Source organism: Rhipicephalus microplus, unplaced genomic scaffold, assembly GCF_043290135.1.
Source record: "Rhipicephalus microplus isolate Deutch F79 unplaced genomic scaffold, USDA_Rmic scaffold_14, whole genome shotgun sequence".
NCBI classification, from domain to species: Eukaryota; Metazoa; Arthropoda; class Arachnida; order Ixodida; family Ixodidae; genus Rhipicephalus; species Rhipicephalus microplus.
In genome coordinates this window covers 21979942-21996525 of record NW_027464587.1, presented here as the reverse complement: position 1 = coordinate 21996525, position 16584 = coordinate 21979942, and the positions used below count along the sequence as shown (strand labels likewise).

The 16584-nt window shown below is 46.6% G+C and overlaps 1 protein-coding gene across 5 annotated transcripts in view; it reads left to right on the top strand.

Moving 5' to 3' along the window:
• Positions 1–16584, top strand: part of Polr1A (RNA polymerase I subunit RpI1) — a 610310-nt gene that overhangs the window by 216976 nt on the left and 376750 nt on the right. For all 5 annotated transcript variants that reach the window (XM_075882913.1, XM_075882912.1, XM_037432148.2 and 2 more), the window contains one exon: positions 1641–1724. In XM_075882913.1, the coding sequence (XP_075739028.1) occupies positions 1641–1724 (84 nt within the window). The remainder of the gene's footprint in view (positions 1–1640; positions 1725–16584) is intronic.

The following is a 16584-nucleotide window of genomic DNA, read 5'->3' as shown; positions in this document are numbered from 1 at the left end:
CGTTTGCGTGGATACAGATTTTCTTACTTGCGCTGCACGAGCGCTTACGCGAGTCGCTGAGCTGCGTGGCCAGCAATGTATGACGATGTATTAACGGGAGTTTCACACCAACGGTGTTGACCGACATATATTTAAAAAAATATATAGAAATGACCAACATGTGCCGTAGCATTAACGTGGTTGCTCGCATGGAGAGGTGTTATCAGTATCATTCGCTTATCACTTAGTGTCATACACACGCGCTTTACAAGATAGTTGGTGCAGCGAGGTTTCTTGGCGCTCGCTCTGCACTCTTGAAGGTGGTCCTACACAAGGTGGCTGCGAACGGCAGTGTAGTGTGCTTTTGTTGTCTGTTAAAAGCTCTTGACACTATCATGTTTTTGGGGAACCCAGTTCTCAGCAAAACGTTTTTTAAAAATAATATTTAACATGTTACGAGGGGTAGATAGTCACGTGGTATGTGAAAAAGTAGTGCAGTTCATATCTAGCGATAATCTGTTGAAGAACTTTCTTCAAAATCTGTTTTAGTATTATGCATATTATAAACCAATTAAAATAGCCACTGGTGCCCCCACGTTGCTAAAAATGTGTATTTTCAAGCTCTTAGGGCAACATATTCAATGCCCCTAACTGCTCCGAAGCAAGGTTCTGCTGCCCTAAGATAGAAATTTCGCTGCTCCAAAAACTGCTCCCAATTCAGTTTCGACCGTCTCACCCTTGGATATGGAATTTCGAGTCAACGAGGGTTTACTACATATCAATGTGAAGACATATTTCACTTTCGTGTCATACTGATTTCTATGACGAAAGGACCAACCATGTTTTTTTTTTCTTATTATTTATTGACTTGCTATGAACCAAGATCCTTATAATTCTGCCCATAAAGCTAAATATTAGGTTTGTCACCACCTAGTCCAGGTTGTATTGGAAGCTTGAAAGTAATCAGAATATAGAATGTTTTGTATAGTCAGCAGAATGCATGAAAAGTTTATGCAGCTTGTACTCTCAGTGCCGTCCTAAAGCATATTCTTATCCATTCACGAATATGTAGTGGATTCTGGGAAAATCTTGAAGTCACTGGACTGAAGAAGCTTTTGGCTGCCTGCAGAAAAATGAGGGACAGCTTCATTGTTAGGGGTATTCTAAGTAAATGCACATGTATTTGTTCCTAAATCAATTCTGTTAAACATGTGGTACAGCTGTAGAGATAAATGTTTGTGCTCGTTAACTGCTCCAAGATGATAATCTAGCTGTTACAGAAGCTGTTGCAGAATGGCTTTGGTTCATCACATCACTGCAGAAAGTACGAAAAGCTAGATTTCTGGCTTGTATTAGTTTTGTGACTTGGCCCCATTAGTTTCGACAGCTCTTGGAAGTCAGATAACAAAACCTTGACCTGACACTGGTGTGTACTTTTGAAAGTTCTTACATGTGGAAAGAAAAAGGTGGCTAGTACTTTCAGAGTGGTAATGTTAATATTAAGAATGGGAGCAGGTTAGAGGAGCAGATGACAGATGCAAGCCTTCTTGTTCATGGCAACATTGTCAGGTATTGGCAGCTAATAAATCTAAGTTCTATATACCGTACCACACCTTTGGCTGGGTCCAAGTTTCCAAGATCTGTTTATTTTTTTTGGCCAGGTGCTGTCAACTGTGCTACTCAACTGCATACCGCATGGCAAGCCCCCTCCTACAGTTGAAGGCAAAGCCAAAATTCCAGCCAAGGTAAGTGTGAGTGGAGAACCTCGGGGCAAGTGCGGTGCTCACTAGTTTCGTTTCGGCTCATTTGTGTACGCTTTCCGCATGTTATGATTGCATTGTTAGAGATCACGGTTTCGTCCGCAGCAGATATGGGGCTCAGTTTATGTATTCAAATAAAGAGTCCTTACAGGCCTAGATAGAGGCTTTGGAGGGGGGCATCACAAAAAAATAAATGATCACACATACTGAATAAATATTATCATACAGGATGAAATGGCTAGAACTACACACATAGCCTCACAAGCACATTAAAATATTGGATAACAATAAAATAAAAGGTGCAAAATAGTCATTCTTTGAGTATACAATAAAGAAGGGATGGAATGAAATCGACAAATTGCCAAAGAAATTTGTTATAAGGAGGATTCGGTTACACACAGGTTTGGTACGAAATTTACAAAAAAGAAATACACAAATTAAACAAAAGGCCACAGAGCTCACTCAGACATTTAGTGGTAAAAAGCTGAATTAATATTGTGATAACAATTATATGGACACTTTCAATGAATCGTTACCGTCGCCCTCATGTTCTATAACCAGTCCAAATTGATACCATGCCCCCGTGCATCGTAACTTTTACAAGCGGGTAAAAGCACGCGAGGGCTGCTGAAGCTGAAATCAGATGAGTCGGCCCATCTCTATTGCCTAAAGGGCGCATACAATAACACCCCCCCCCCCCCCACATGTTAAAACTGTTGCCCAATGTTCGAACAGAAAGAAAACCACTTCTCTTGAACGAGCAAGAAAAAATGCCGGGGAGGGGGGGGGGGGAGTCTTGTTTGAACAGAAACAGTCAACTTGATTTGAAGGGCATGTTCGCGATTGCTGGCGTGCGTGCTATCTTGCAAGCGTTGGTCCACTTTCAAGACGAATGGACTGTGTGAAAAAAGCACTTCTCCCTGAAGCGGCCATATTTGTTTACACCAGTTTTTGTAGAAGTTCCCTGATATCCGATCCAAAAAAGTTGGCTGACATCGTTACTTAGTATAACATTACTATTTGTTGCTATCACATTTGTTGCATTGTATTAAACAGGGATCGTGTTGCCAGAGCTAATCGCGAAGACCACGGTCTCGTGGCATGGTGCAGGACGGCGAAGCATGGAACGTGTCTACCTCCAAAGATCTGGCGTTAATTAATTACTTCAATTAATAACAGATGTCCTGTGATTTGTGAATGAATGGCCTTCTTAAACTTCCCCCTCGTGTGTTAGCTCAATGCACATGCGCCACTGCATGGAGAGCCCTCTGTTTTTTTAGCTTTCATTATTTTGAACTTTTTTTAATTAGAACAAATTTTTGGGTCCCTTATCGAGATTCGACGAATTATCGAGATTCGACTTTATTAAGAAGCGGAAGCCATTTTCTTCGAATGAGAAAGTAGACATTCTTAGTGAAATGGAAGACGGGGAAAAAACAAGCCGTCGAAGAACGTGGAGTCATGCAGTCGACGATCGCCACGATTCTCAAAGATAAAGAGAAGATCTTGAAGCACCATCACGAGTATCAGCTTGCCCCACCAAGGAAGCCACTGCGGCTTGACTATTTTCAAAAAATTGACAGTGTGACGTGGCGACGTTGACATCAGCGGAGCTGACGGCTGATGACTTTCTGCAGAGTGTCCAGGGCAGAGAGACTTAGGATGAGGATTGTAGTGATGACATGAATGACGATGTCACTGTAGCACCCGAAGATTGCGATGAGCCCGTGTTGGCCACAGATTCGTTGGACTACATGAGGAAACTCCGCATATTCGTAGAAGAAAAGCGACAGAGCTACACAAGCGATGCATAAAAATGCGGGCCAGCTAGAATTGTTCGTGATGCAGAATTTGTGCTGCTGCACCCGTCAAAAAATGATCTTGGACTATTTCAAATAAACGTGCCTTTGTCTGACGTTCACATGTCCATTATTGTAAATGAGCTAATGGACGTACCCTTTACTGAAATACTATTGTTATGGTAATTTTTGGGCTTTCATTGTAATGACCTCTCAGAATGACCTCTCAGAATGACGTACATTTTTTCGCGGTCCCCTGAAGTTCGTTATACCGAGATTTCACAGTACATACCTGCCAGCTCTCTTGAATTATCTAAGAGATCTCCGAATTTTGACATGATTTCCTGATTGTACAAATGCTATCTCGAATCTCCCGAAAAGTGGCGGCCATAGCTGATCGTTTGTTTTTATTCGCGGGCACACACCAGCCTTTCCACCTGCGACAGACTATACAGTACCGCGCATCTCGGCGAAGGCCGCGAGACGTGCATGCCATCGTACGAAAGGAAAAAAGGTACTTACCTATTGCATATGTCTGTTTTCATACAAGGTACATTTACAGCGCGAACAAAGACACCCAGAGAAAGAGACAACACACACAAGTGCTGTCTGTCAACTGACATTACTTCAGGATTTGACAATGCATATATACAATCGAACACATAAATCAAACTCAAAGGGGATCATAAAGTAGTTCGATTTATGATAAATTCAACATAAAAAAAAAGAGGCCCCTAGATATTACCAGTAGTGGATCATCACCTACAATAGGCACAATCAAGAATGACAACTAAATCTGCACTCACGCCACAACAGAATGATTTATTTGTGTGAAAAAAAAAAAAGCTAATCTTGGCCTGCTTCTTCGCTTTCGAAATGGTGAAGACGCTAATCTCGAATTTATCAAGGCTGTCGAGGTGCAACAGCTTGTTTCCCTTCATATGGCCGATACAACGGCGAATGATGCAGAATGCCGCCGCTAATTCAGCGGCAGTATACGTGCTGTTAAGTTTGGCCCGGAAATTCGTCTGGGCAGACGCCATTGTGCATAAGCCGTTCTACTGGGGAGGCTCTCAATCCCTTTGGCGCCCAGTCTGCCAGACGTTGTCGAAGATTTGAGTAATTACCCAGACAATGCGGCAAGCAAAGGCGAGTTCACGACTTTCAAATGCGGACCCTTTCGTCGTCCCTTCAAGCAGCAGCGGTGCCTGGTGACCTCGGTGATTCATTTGGCGACGGGGAAGCTGTTGTGACCGGCGCCAGAGCTGACAGGAGAGCGGCGCTCCTTTTAATCCCCAATCAAGTAGACGACCGGCCGGCTGCCTATGCTCGTCAGGCATTGTCCGTGCGAGTCGGAGGATAAGACGTCGTGTCGCCAAGACGCCGTTAACCGTTCGAGAGAGGCCAACAAAGACAGCATCTTCCTGGAAGAGACCGCGGCGGCCACCGCAAATCACCCTGCTAATTAGGCGAACAAATCGGCGGACCCTTCGATGTATGCTGTCAGGATCGTGGAACCTCTCGACTAGCGGCACACACACGACAAAGAAGAGCCCTGCTGGTGCCACCTTGCAGTGCAGTGTTCTCGACTCAATATTGGATGTTCACGTGGACCGTGCATGCTCGTCCCCCTCACCTGTTGTGTGTGTGTGTGTGTGTGTGATTGGTGTTCCACTCGGAGAGGAGGAGCCCGACAGGGCTTAAAACGACGCCGCAGAGTGTTGGACGTCCCTCTGAACCATGTAACGGTTCAACCACCACGCTCGTGGTTTGTGAAACCACTGACCTTGCTTTGCTGTAAATAAGTGTAAATAGTGCCATAAACCTGTTTGTTCTCGTATCCTCCAGCGACCTTCCTCCTTTTGAACCTTAACAACTGGTGGCAGCGGTAGGATGCCATCAGCGAACTTCCTCTTTCGACCCAGACTTAACAACTGGTTGGCAGCGGTGAGATGGGCTTCACGACATGGTGCTGTGCTGTGGTGAGTGCTTGGTCTTTGCTTTGACTATCCAGGCTTCAATTGTGTGAGTTAATTGGAAGCTGGATTGTGTTTGAATTAAAGAGATTATCTTTTGTGAGTTGTAGGAATCACCTAATTATGTGTGAAATGCAGGACCAAAGTACAACGGCATTCATGGCGTGGAAGGCAATGCTAAGAGATGAACTTTTGGCTGTGAGTAAGCATCTAGGCATTGAAGTAGAGGAAGGAATGGGCAGGACAGCGACTGTGAGGCCGATCTTGCAAAAAGCCAGTGAGGAGGAGATTGAAAACGCGGTAGAGATTTTAGAAAAACAGAGAAAAGAAAGAGAAGAAAAGGAAATAAGGGATAGAAAAGAGCGTGATCGAGCACGCGCCTTGGTGCTCGAACAATTGGAACAGAAAATCGAGGCAATGAGGCGGAAGTTTCAGCCATTCGCAAGTGTAGCGCATGAGAAGTGCGAGGTGCAGCTTTGAGCTTTAGAGAAGGCTAGCTCGTGTGAACATAGCAGCAGATTCAAAGGCAAATCGAGTTTGAGTGCTGCGAATGATGCTGCGCTGAGTAGAGAGGCCGAAGAAGGCCAGAGCGAGTGCGACGAGGTGCTGTGCCGGTTAACTGTTAGCGAAACAGCTAGAATAGCTGTAGACAATCTGGCACAGACCTCAACTGTGTTTGTCGCGACGGTGGATCTTGCAAATTAGGTCGAAGTAGGCAAGAACACCGGAGAAAGCTCAGAAGCAGCGAGCGTATAGAATGGTATCAGTGCAGTTGCAGACAGCTCTCAGGAATGCGAGCAAGATTTTTCGAAGGGAAACAGCTGCATTGTTCCTAAGTGTGTTAACCAGTTCGCCAGTCTTGAGGGTGAGAATAAAGATGATTTGGTCGAAAATCATTTAGACTGCGCGACTGAGACAGCTGACGAAAGCTGCGAGAGGGTTCACGAGCGTGAGATGCAATCGGGAGGCTCGGAAACGAGACGCAAGAAGCGGCGCAAACGCAAGAGACGTCGAAGAGCTGCGAGCGAGACAAAAGGCACTACGCGTGTTGAAGAAAGCTCGCAAAACTTGAGCGTAGCAGGCAAAATTAGGCATTTCGCATCGGCGCCAAAGTTGCCCTGCATGAGTCCGAGCCACCGGGCAAGTAAAAGAACAGCCGGTTCTTCGCAAATGCAATCAAGTGGAAGGCGCCAGCGGCAATAGGGCAGGCCACAGCACGCATTCTTGCGACCGAATTCGCGGCAGAGGTTTAAAGCTTTTCACGGACAAGAATGTCGAAGGGGTCCTAGGAAAAAGGCCACAATAACGAAGCACCGCGCGGGTGCAAGCCCAAAGAGGGCATCGCCACTCTTTTCTGCGGATCGCTGGTGTCCCCTCCGGGAACTTGATCAGGGCAGGCTGAAATCGCGAATGATGCGTGACTGCGCTGTTCAGCTTGTAGGGCGTGCTCGTTGGGGTGCCGGGCGTTCTGAAAATCCGCCAGGACCTCGACCGCCGCGGGTGCGATTGAAGTGAGGGACAGCTGTAAGCTTGAGAAAGTGACACAGGAATTTACGAGGAAGCATGTTTGTTTCCTTATTTCTTTGGTTTTGAAGTAATATTCCTTCGTCATCTTCATGGCTAGTTTGGATACAGTTTTCTCCCCTTATATATTTAAAAAAAAAATTTGTGAGTGTTTTTAGTTTAGTTGTTATGCGGAAGCAGTAACCCGCATCAGTCAACTGACTGCGTGCTATGAGTTTTTCTTTTATGTAAAAACGTAAGAGAGTAAATGAGCATTTCAAGGAAGGTTTTCGAATAAAACCAAATGCGATTTTCGAAATGCTCATGTTGTAGAATCATTCGGTACAGGATTTTTAGTGCAAAACTTATGCAGGTTTTGTTAGGTGCTCCGGAAGTGTATGAAATCTGGCATTGTTTTTTTTGCATGTGGTTCTTTGTGAACATTTACGTTAAGATGCGTGTTTAGCAATGCCGTGGTTTGAGGGATTTACCGTGGTTAGGTGTGTGTTAGTATGCTAGCGCTCTTTGGATGAGAGTATGATGTCGGGCTAGGGCGCTCAGCAAAGTCTTGTGCGTTCTTTAAAAACATGGGCTGTCATGAAACTACATTCGACAAATGAGCGTGTTAGTACACAAATTGCATTTCCTTTTATTATTTTAGTATGTGCTCAGGGATCAGGTGAATTCTTTAGCTGAGCGTTATGTTATACCGAACGTTGAGATTGGGGATGCGTTTTAAGGATTTACACAGTTTGATATATTGAGAGAATGAAGAATGCGCCCAGATAACTTGTGTATAGGGTCTGGCAGCATTCGTATGAAACCTTTGTATTTGGTTGTGTTTCATGAAATTAGTCATGAAGTTAAATGTAAGTTAAAACTTAGTAGTGCGGGTGGTAGGAGAAAGCTAGTTTTGTAAAAATGGTATTATGGTTATATGGGGCCAAATTGTGTTTGCTTTTGTGTGCTTTTCTCACACGACAATTTGTTCCATCTTTGGTAAGCATCTCCATGTCCATAAATGTTATAACTTTGGCGGCACCAAATTGTCTCAAAATTTTAGCGTACAGGTTTTTCTTTTGTTTGTTTCTTGAGAAGCCTGGAGGGTTTTAAGCGTGTCCAATGTGCTTGACTGCAGCATGGTGTTGTGTTGTGTGGTTGGCCTTGCTGTTGTCGATCATTGAGATGGTTCGGCAGTTGGTTACGAGTTCGCAGCTGGAGGGTCGAAGCCAGGCCATCGTCCTCGTCACCAGCCATTCTCTTCGTGCCCAGTGGTTGGGAGCACTGGCCAGCCGAGATTTTTCGGGCGGCGGCGGAGCTGTTAAGTTTGGCCCGGTAATTCGTCTGAGCAGACGCCATTGTGCATAAGCCATTCTACTGGGGAGGCTTTAAATCCCTTCGGCGCCCAGTCTGCCAAACGTTGTCGAAGATTTGAGTAATTACCCAGACAATGTGGCAAGCAAAGGCGAGTTCACGACTTTCAAATGCGGACCCTTTCGTCGTCCCTTCAAGCAGCAGCGGTGCCTGGTGACCTCGGTGATTCATGTGGCGACGGGGAAGCTGTTGTGACCGGCGCCAGAGCTGTCAGGAGAGCGGCGCTCCTTTTAATCCTCAATCAAGTAGACGACCGGCCGCCTGCCTATGCTCGTCAGGCATTGTCCGTGCGAGTCGGAGGATGAGACGTCGTGTCGCCAAGACGCCGTTAACCGTTCGAAAGAGGCCAACAAAGACAGCATCTTCCTTGAAGAGACCGCGGCGGCCACCGCAAATCACCCCGCTAATTAAGCGAACAAATCGGCGGACCCTTTGATGTACGCTGTCAGGATCGTGGGACCTCTCGACTAGCGGCACACACACGACGAGGAAGAGCCCTGCTGGCGCCACCTTGCAGTGCAGTGTTTTCGACTGAATATTGGACGTTCATGGACTGTGCATGCTCGCCCCCCTCACCTGTTGTGTGTGTGTGATTGGTGTTCCACTCGGAGAGGAGAAGCCCGACAAGGCTTAAAACGATGCCGCAGAGTGCTGGACGTTGCTCTGAATTATGTAACGGTTCAACCACCACGCTCGTGGTTTGTGAAACCACTGATCTTTCTTTGCTGTAAATAAGTGTAAATAGTGTCATAAACTTGTTTGTTTTTCGTATCCCCTTCTTGTCAGCGTTCGTTTCCTCCACCCGGCTACACCACGCTACCACAAGAGACCGGGTAGTCCCCCATCCGCAACAACTGGTGACAGCGGTGGGATGCCATCAGCGAACTTCCTCCTTCAACCTTTACGTAAAACTGGCGGCAGCAGTGGGTTGCTATCATCAGCATCCTCCTTCCTTCTAATCTTAACAGCGCGTGTAGCCAGTGCCTCCACGATCCTCCTCATCACATGAGCTGTCGCCCTGGACATTGCTGTCCGCTTCTACAAAGTCGTCCGCAGACACTTCGTGTAGAGCTGCTGTCGGGAGGCAGGACGACCACTCGCAAAACTCGTCGTCGCCATCTTCACCCCTTTCAGCAAGATTCGCTGTCTGGAAAGTGCCGTAGCTTGCACGGCGTTCGATATATTGGAAGGGGGGTAAAAATATCGTTTATATAAACGTGCAAATTTCTATACTTTTACAAAAGAATTTTTAGAGGATAACTTGCGAGTTCGATATACCCGAAAATTCGATATATGTCTGAAAATCGCATTCTTTTTGCAAACGGAGGCTGCGCAACGATTGCAGTGAGCTTTGTGTGCCCCGTAACTACAACTGACTCGTTCCAGTGCAAGCCCAACACCAGCCAAGACGTATGATCCTCCTCACTGGGAGATAAGGGTGCGCGAGAGATCGTTCATTTTCCTCCTTTCCGCGGGCCAAAGTACGCGTAAGAGATAAGAGCCACTGCGCGCTCATTGTGCCTTCTAGCTGATAATGCTGAAAACACGATAGTTCCCCCGAGATGCCCGCCAACAGCAGTAAGTGGTAGATATAAATAGCTTGCCGTTAGAACAGTGAAGGAGGTACTTCCGGTGGCTCAGTGGTTAAAGCCTCACATTCACTACGCGGAGGTCCCACGTTTGATTCCGTGCACCGGAGTGTATTTCTGGATTTCTTTCTTTTATAGTGACTACCGTGAACAGTTTTCATATATATATATATATATATATATATATATATATATATATATATATATATATATATATATATATATGTATGTATGTATACATATACGATGCATGACATCGACGCCAATGCCGGCGGCGAAATCCAGCCGAGAGTGTCCATATTGTCACAGGGTCGTGACGTGAACGAAGGGCGCAGACTCCACGTCGAAAAAGAAACTTTATTTGGGCCGAACTTGTGGCCACGCAAAAGGAAAGTAAGACACTGGTACTGATAGCGGCGAACAGAGCGTCGGCCGTCGATTAATTGACAAGTGGCAAAGCGTCTCGGCAGTCGAATATTCTAGCATTCCCTTGCCATCGAATATTCTAGTATTATCGCTAGTGGCAACAAAGGTTCCCGAACAATCTGTAACGTTCCTGAAGTGGCGTAATCTTAACAAAACGATCTACTAAAGCCTCGAAGCTTTTCGAACATCGTAGGCACGGTTTTTACAGATCGTAGTGTAACGGGGTGATAACAAAACTTGAGGAAAGGAACATCGCATTGCCCCCCTCTGAAAATGGCATTGTCTCCATATTTTAACAAAAGATGAAGTTACAATAATAAAGGCATTAAACAATAAGTGTTGCAATTACAACAAAATGGTGTCCTGAGGTTCGCGCATGGAATGGCTTGAGGCGCACGACATGAATGACTTCAGGTCGAGCACGGCGCTGTTGAGAGTTCGCAATGCCGGTGGGAACAACCTCGTAGTCGAGTGGGCCGAGACGTCAAACTACTCTCTATGGTCTGAAGTACCGTCGCAGAAGTTTTTCACTGAGCCCACGTCGACGTACTGGTGTCCATACCTAGACATGGTATCAGGCTAGTACTCAACAAACTTTTGACGAAGATTGTAACGGCCCCTGTCAGTCACGTGCTGATTCTTGATGCGCAGGCGGGTGAGTTGACGAGCTTCTTCCGCGCGCTGAAGGTAGGCGGTGATGTCGAGGTTCTCTTCGTCAGTAACGTTTAGAAGCATAGCGTCTAGCGTCGTTGCCGGGCTCCTTCCATAGACCAACTTGTACAGCGCTATCTGCGTCGTTTCTTGGACAGCCTACTTGTAAGTGAAGGTCACTTACGGAACGATTTCATCTTACGTCTTGTGGTCGACGTCGACGTACATAGCCAGCATGTCGGCTATTGCCTTGTTTAGCCGCTCGGTGAGACCATTTGTTTGTGGGTGGTAGGAAGTGGTGTGGTGGTGGCTTGACTGGCTATGTCTCAATATCGCTTGAGTCAAACCACCAGTAAAGGCCGTGCCTCTATCGATGATGACAACCTCTGGGGCACCATGACGAAGGACGATGTTCTCAACGAAGAACTTGGCTATCTCTCCGACGCTACCTTTGAGTAGAGCCTTTGTTTCGGTCAGTAGCTACGATGACTCATTTGTTTCCCGAATTCGACGCTGGGAATGGCTGCAGTAGATCAATCCTGATTTGTTGGAATAGTCGGCGAGGTGGTTCGATCAGCTTGTCACGTAATTTTCACACTTCAATACACAACACACAAACATTCACACTTCAATACACAATCAACTTTACATAGACGCCATCTTCATTGATTTTTTCAAAGTATTTGACCTCGTGCCTCACTATCGCCTCAAACTTGAAATCAGAAATTTACAACTTGACTACAACTCGACACGATGGATTGAGAAATTCCTTAGTAATAGATTTCAGGTGATCAGTTTGCAAGATTGCTTTTCTACCCATGCTGACGTCATCTCGGAAGTTCCCCAAGACTCCGTTCTTGGCCCTTTACTATTCTTGATATACGTAAATGACATAGCTCACATCTCACATCTCAAATATGCCTTTCGCAGACAATTGTGTCATTTATAAAGCTGTAACCAGTGTTACGCCTGCGAGTCCATAGCGAACGTCAATGCTTCTGCAAAGGCAATCTGGGTCAAAGCCAGCGGTCGAACCCGCCTGACGCAATTCAACGATGTCATCAAGTGGCGGCACCGGTATGTCACGCAACGCATAGAGACCTCCCTCAGCCCACGAGCTCGTTGAAGCAATTGGCGCCTCCCAGTCGGGCGGGTCTTACGCAATGCGTGGCGGCCTCATTCGTCCTTGGGTGCAACCACGCTCAGCTGCTCCGGATTTGATGAGCATGACGCCGCTCAGCGGCGGGCCCCATTAGAGTATTCTGACATCACGGCCAGCGGCGCTTCTGGTTGGACGTTTGGGGACCGAAAAGATTCACTCGGTGCCTATAAAAAAAAGCCCTGTGACGCGTTGCCCGCAGTAGACCTATGTGTCAGAGAAGCCTCTCGTTGCTTTGAGTCCTTTCGCTGTCGGCGTACCCGGTGTCCTTGGCAGCGGCAAGTTTCGTGGCCCCCTTCATAACCTCATCGGCGGTGCGCTTCGTAACAGAGAGAGAAGCCGACGGATGCGTGCAAGAGAAGACATCTCTGCTCTTCGAGTCCCAAAGCTGTGGGCCGCAGTGCCGAATTTGTAATGCCTCTATTTCTATGCTGTCCATAAACCTTGCCTTAACTCACCGTCGTCTCGTCTGCTCGTCTATCAGCTCTGTGCAGAAGCAGTCGCGAGCTGAGTAACACACTCTACCAAACGGCTGGAGACCTTGGTGGTGGAGTTCGGAGCAGTGGCGTCTTCGGGACCTTGTTGGCGTCTCGCCTTCGTAACAGTAGTTGGCAGCTGCGGGATTGGCCGGCGTCAGCGACATCGATGCGGTGAGTGCCTGATGTTTTCCCCTCAGTTCACCAGACTCTTGCACAGGTTATAGTAGTTTAGAAAAGGGCTGTGTGAAGCATTAGAGTGAGCTTTGATTCAAACAAAGTCGAAGCGCTTTGAAACCAAAGTTATGCGGAGGGTGTAAACACGGCAGTGTTAAAAATTGCTTGCGCGTCTTGCTAGTAGACTTATAGTGGGTACCACAAGTAGATTCTTAACAGAGGCAAAGAGCAAGAGGCTAGTGTGAACGATGGAGAACCTTAAAGTGAAGGAACTGATAGAAATTTGTGAGGAACTTGGCCTTATTTTGGGCCGTATGAAACAAAAGCAAGCGATCCTTGAGATCATGAAGGATGCAGGAGTGACGACTGAAGAAGTTGATGAGGCCTGGGTGGATATCAAAGCACGCCGCGAAAAAGCTGAAAGGCGAAAAGTTCGTGAACGGGAAGAAGCTGAAAGACGAGAACGCCGTGAGGAGGCCGAGAGACAGGAGCGCCTTGAGTTGAAACGAATAGAATTGGCAATTTTACAGTGTTCGCAGGCGCCTAGCGTAGCTTCTGCGACAGTTCAGGTCAGCGGTCAGAAAATTCGCGACCAACTGCCACCGTTCGTAGTAGGCGAGGACATGGCAAAGTATTTCGTCAAGTTTGAACACGTGTGTGAGCGAAATGCTTTGGAGCGGCCTCTTTGGGCGTAGAACCTGTTAGTTCATCTTCCCGGCGAAGTGTCCGACGTGATAACGTGCTTGTCGAGGGAAGTGTTTGAGAGCTATGAGGAGGTTAAAGAAGTGCTCTTGAGACGATATAAGTTGTCACCCGAGGCTTTCAGGTAAACGTTCCGGTATGCTAAAAAGGGGAATGAGTCACACGTTGACTTCGCGTTTCGTCTTAAAGCCGATTTAATTGAATGGCTCAAGGGTGAATGTGTTTATGACGATCGCGATAAACTGGTAGAATGCATTGTATTGGAATAATTCTACCGCTGCATCAAGAAGAATATCAAGCTTTGGCTGCAGGACAAACTTGGTGAAGTACAGCTAAACAAGGCGGCAGAGTTAGCTGAGGAGTATTATACTCGCCGAAAGTTGCATAGCAGGGCAGTGCGCGTTGAAAAGGATGAAAGGAAAGAGGGTTTTTCTAAGAAATCTGGTCAGCGGAAACTCGCTCCGCACCGTAATTTCAGGAAGGACCTGCTCTTATGAAGGACAGTGTAGGGGAAGGGCAAACGGAAGCAGATAAGTCGAGTGAGGTCCCTAAACAATGCACTGGTACCACACGGGCGTTTGAATCACGGAAGCCGCGTATCTGCTACAACTGCAAAAAGGATGGGCACATCGCGATAAACTGTAAGAAAAAGTTTGCTTTCGCAACAGTCTGAGAATCAGAAAAGAACATGCCGTTGTTAGAGCCGTATCTCCAAGAAATTAGTGTGAATGGGAAAACATGTAGAGCACTTCGAGACTAAGCGGCAACTATGGACATTGTCCATCCTTCGTTGGTGTCTCCGAATGACTTTACAGGAGAATGCGGGGGGATCAGACAAGTCGCCGAGGAGCAGAGTGCTTGCTTACCAGTCGCTACGGTTCTCATTGAAGGCCTGTACGATAAGCTTCGCACCGAAGTGGCCGAGTCTGCCGCGCTTCCCGATTGTTTTCCTTATCTCTTCTCTAATGACTCAGAGCAGCTTCTCAAAGAACAGGGTAAATCGTTCTTCTCCAACTTAGCGTACATGGCCCTCACGCGATCTCAAGCGCGGGAGCTTTCGCAGGAACTTGATTTTGTTCAGTGTGGTCTAACACCACCTGCAAAGGCTGCTGATCTGCGTGACCTTGGAGGCGAGTCGACAGAACCTCAGACAGGGAATTCTCCGTGTGAGTCATTTGAGCAGTCACTTGAGCGGCCCGTCGCCGAAGCGACTGGCGCGATCTCTGTCTGCGGAGGGGACGACATGGCGCCATTGAGTCAGAGCGAGAGGGGTGCAACGCTCTCGCCTTTAGCAGAAAGTTGGAGTGAGGTTGATTGAGAAACGTTCATTCGAGAGCAGCGTGAGGACCTCTCGATTAAAGCGCTAATGGAAAGCGTAAACTTGGGAAAAAAGAAAGAGAATGTTTTCTTTTTTGAGAAAGCAGGACTCCTGTATCGGAGCTACACAAATGCATAAGGTTGCAAGTATGAGCAGCTCTTGGTGCCACAAAAGTATCGTCGGCAACTATTGAAACTGGCGCATGAAAACGCGAGGGCAGGGCGTCTTGGCATAAAAAAGACCAAGGATAGAGTTTCTCTTGAATTTTATTGGCCGAAATGATGGAAGGATATCGGAGACTTTGTACGCTCATGCGACACTTGTCAGAGAGCGGGGAAATTCACGGAAAAGTGGAAGGCACCCATGAAGCTTGTGCCGATTATCACAGAACCTTTTCGGCGCCTAGTAATTGATATCGTCAGGCCATTGCCAGAGTCAAGGCAAGGTTGTTGGTACATCTTGACGACCCTCTGTGTAGCCACAAAATTTCCTGAAGTGATACCACTTAAGGAGCTGAATTCCCTTCATGTCGTGGATGCACTGCTATCCATATTTGCACGCATCAGATTTCCTTCTGAAATCCAATGCGACAATGGTAGTGTCTTCCCCAGCTGCCTTACCTCTACTTTTATGGATAAATGTGCAATAAAAGTAGTGCACAGCTCGATACATCACCCGCAATCTAATCCGGTAGAGCGTATGCATTCCGTTCTGAAACGGATACTGAGAGCTATTTGCTACGAGCACAAATGCGACTGGGAAGCGTGTATTCTTCCTGGTATGTTCGCTTTGAAATCAGCTCCTCATGAGAGCACTGGTTTTAGCCCTGCAGAGCTTGTGTATGGCAGAAGTTTGAGAACACCATTGCGAATGCTACGCGAGTCCTGGGAGGGATTCGATGAGGACCCTAATGTAGTTGCGTATGTTCTAGACCTCCTTCAGAGGCTTGGAAAAACGAAAGATCTTGTGGAAAGCCACATGAAGGCTGCCCTGCACAAGTGTTGTCGAAGGAGTACTTTGACAAATCGGCAAAGAAGCGCACCTTTGAAGTAGGTAGTCAGGTAATGCTGCTGCGGCTGCCCAAAAGGAACAAGCTTGAGATTCATCATCATCATTTATTTTACCCTTAAGGGCCTTTCTCGGGGCATTACATAAGGGGGGGGGGGAACAATTTAAGTACAAATTTCAATGAAAATGCAGTTCATGGTTACAGTTTTTTAATTACTAAAACATACAGGTAGCAACAAAAAACAAAAAGAAAACAGAGCATGTCAAACGAAATATTCAACAGTCAATTCGCGGTCAAAAATATACAGGCGGCAGAGAACAAACAACAAAAAAAGACAAACAGCGATTAAGAGTCAAGGGTAGCTAGTTACAAATCTCTAAATTTAACAGCAACTTGTTCGCTGACAATAGCATCCGTCAAACCGTTCCACTCATCGATAGCCGTAGGAAGAAATGATTTATTAAAAGCGTTAGTAGAACCAAACAGACGTTGGATACTCAGGGAATTAAATAGGCGACGAGATGTTCGGACAGGCGGAAGTAAAAGTGAACCATGTAGGTGAGGAAAGCTGTAGTAAAGTTTGTGAAAAAGACAGAGACGTGAAATTTTGCGTCGAGCTGACAAAACAGGGAGACCGAGGGATGATTTGATTTGACTGATGCTTGCTCGTTTGTCATAATTTGCGG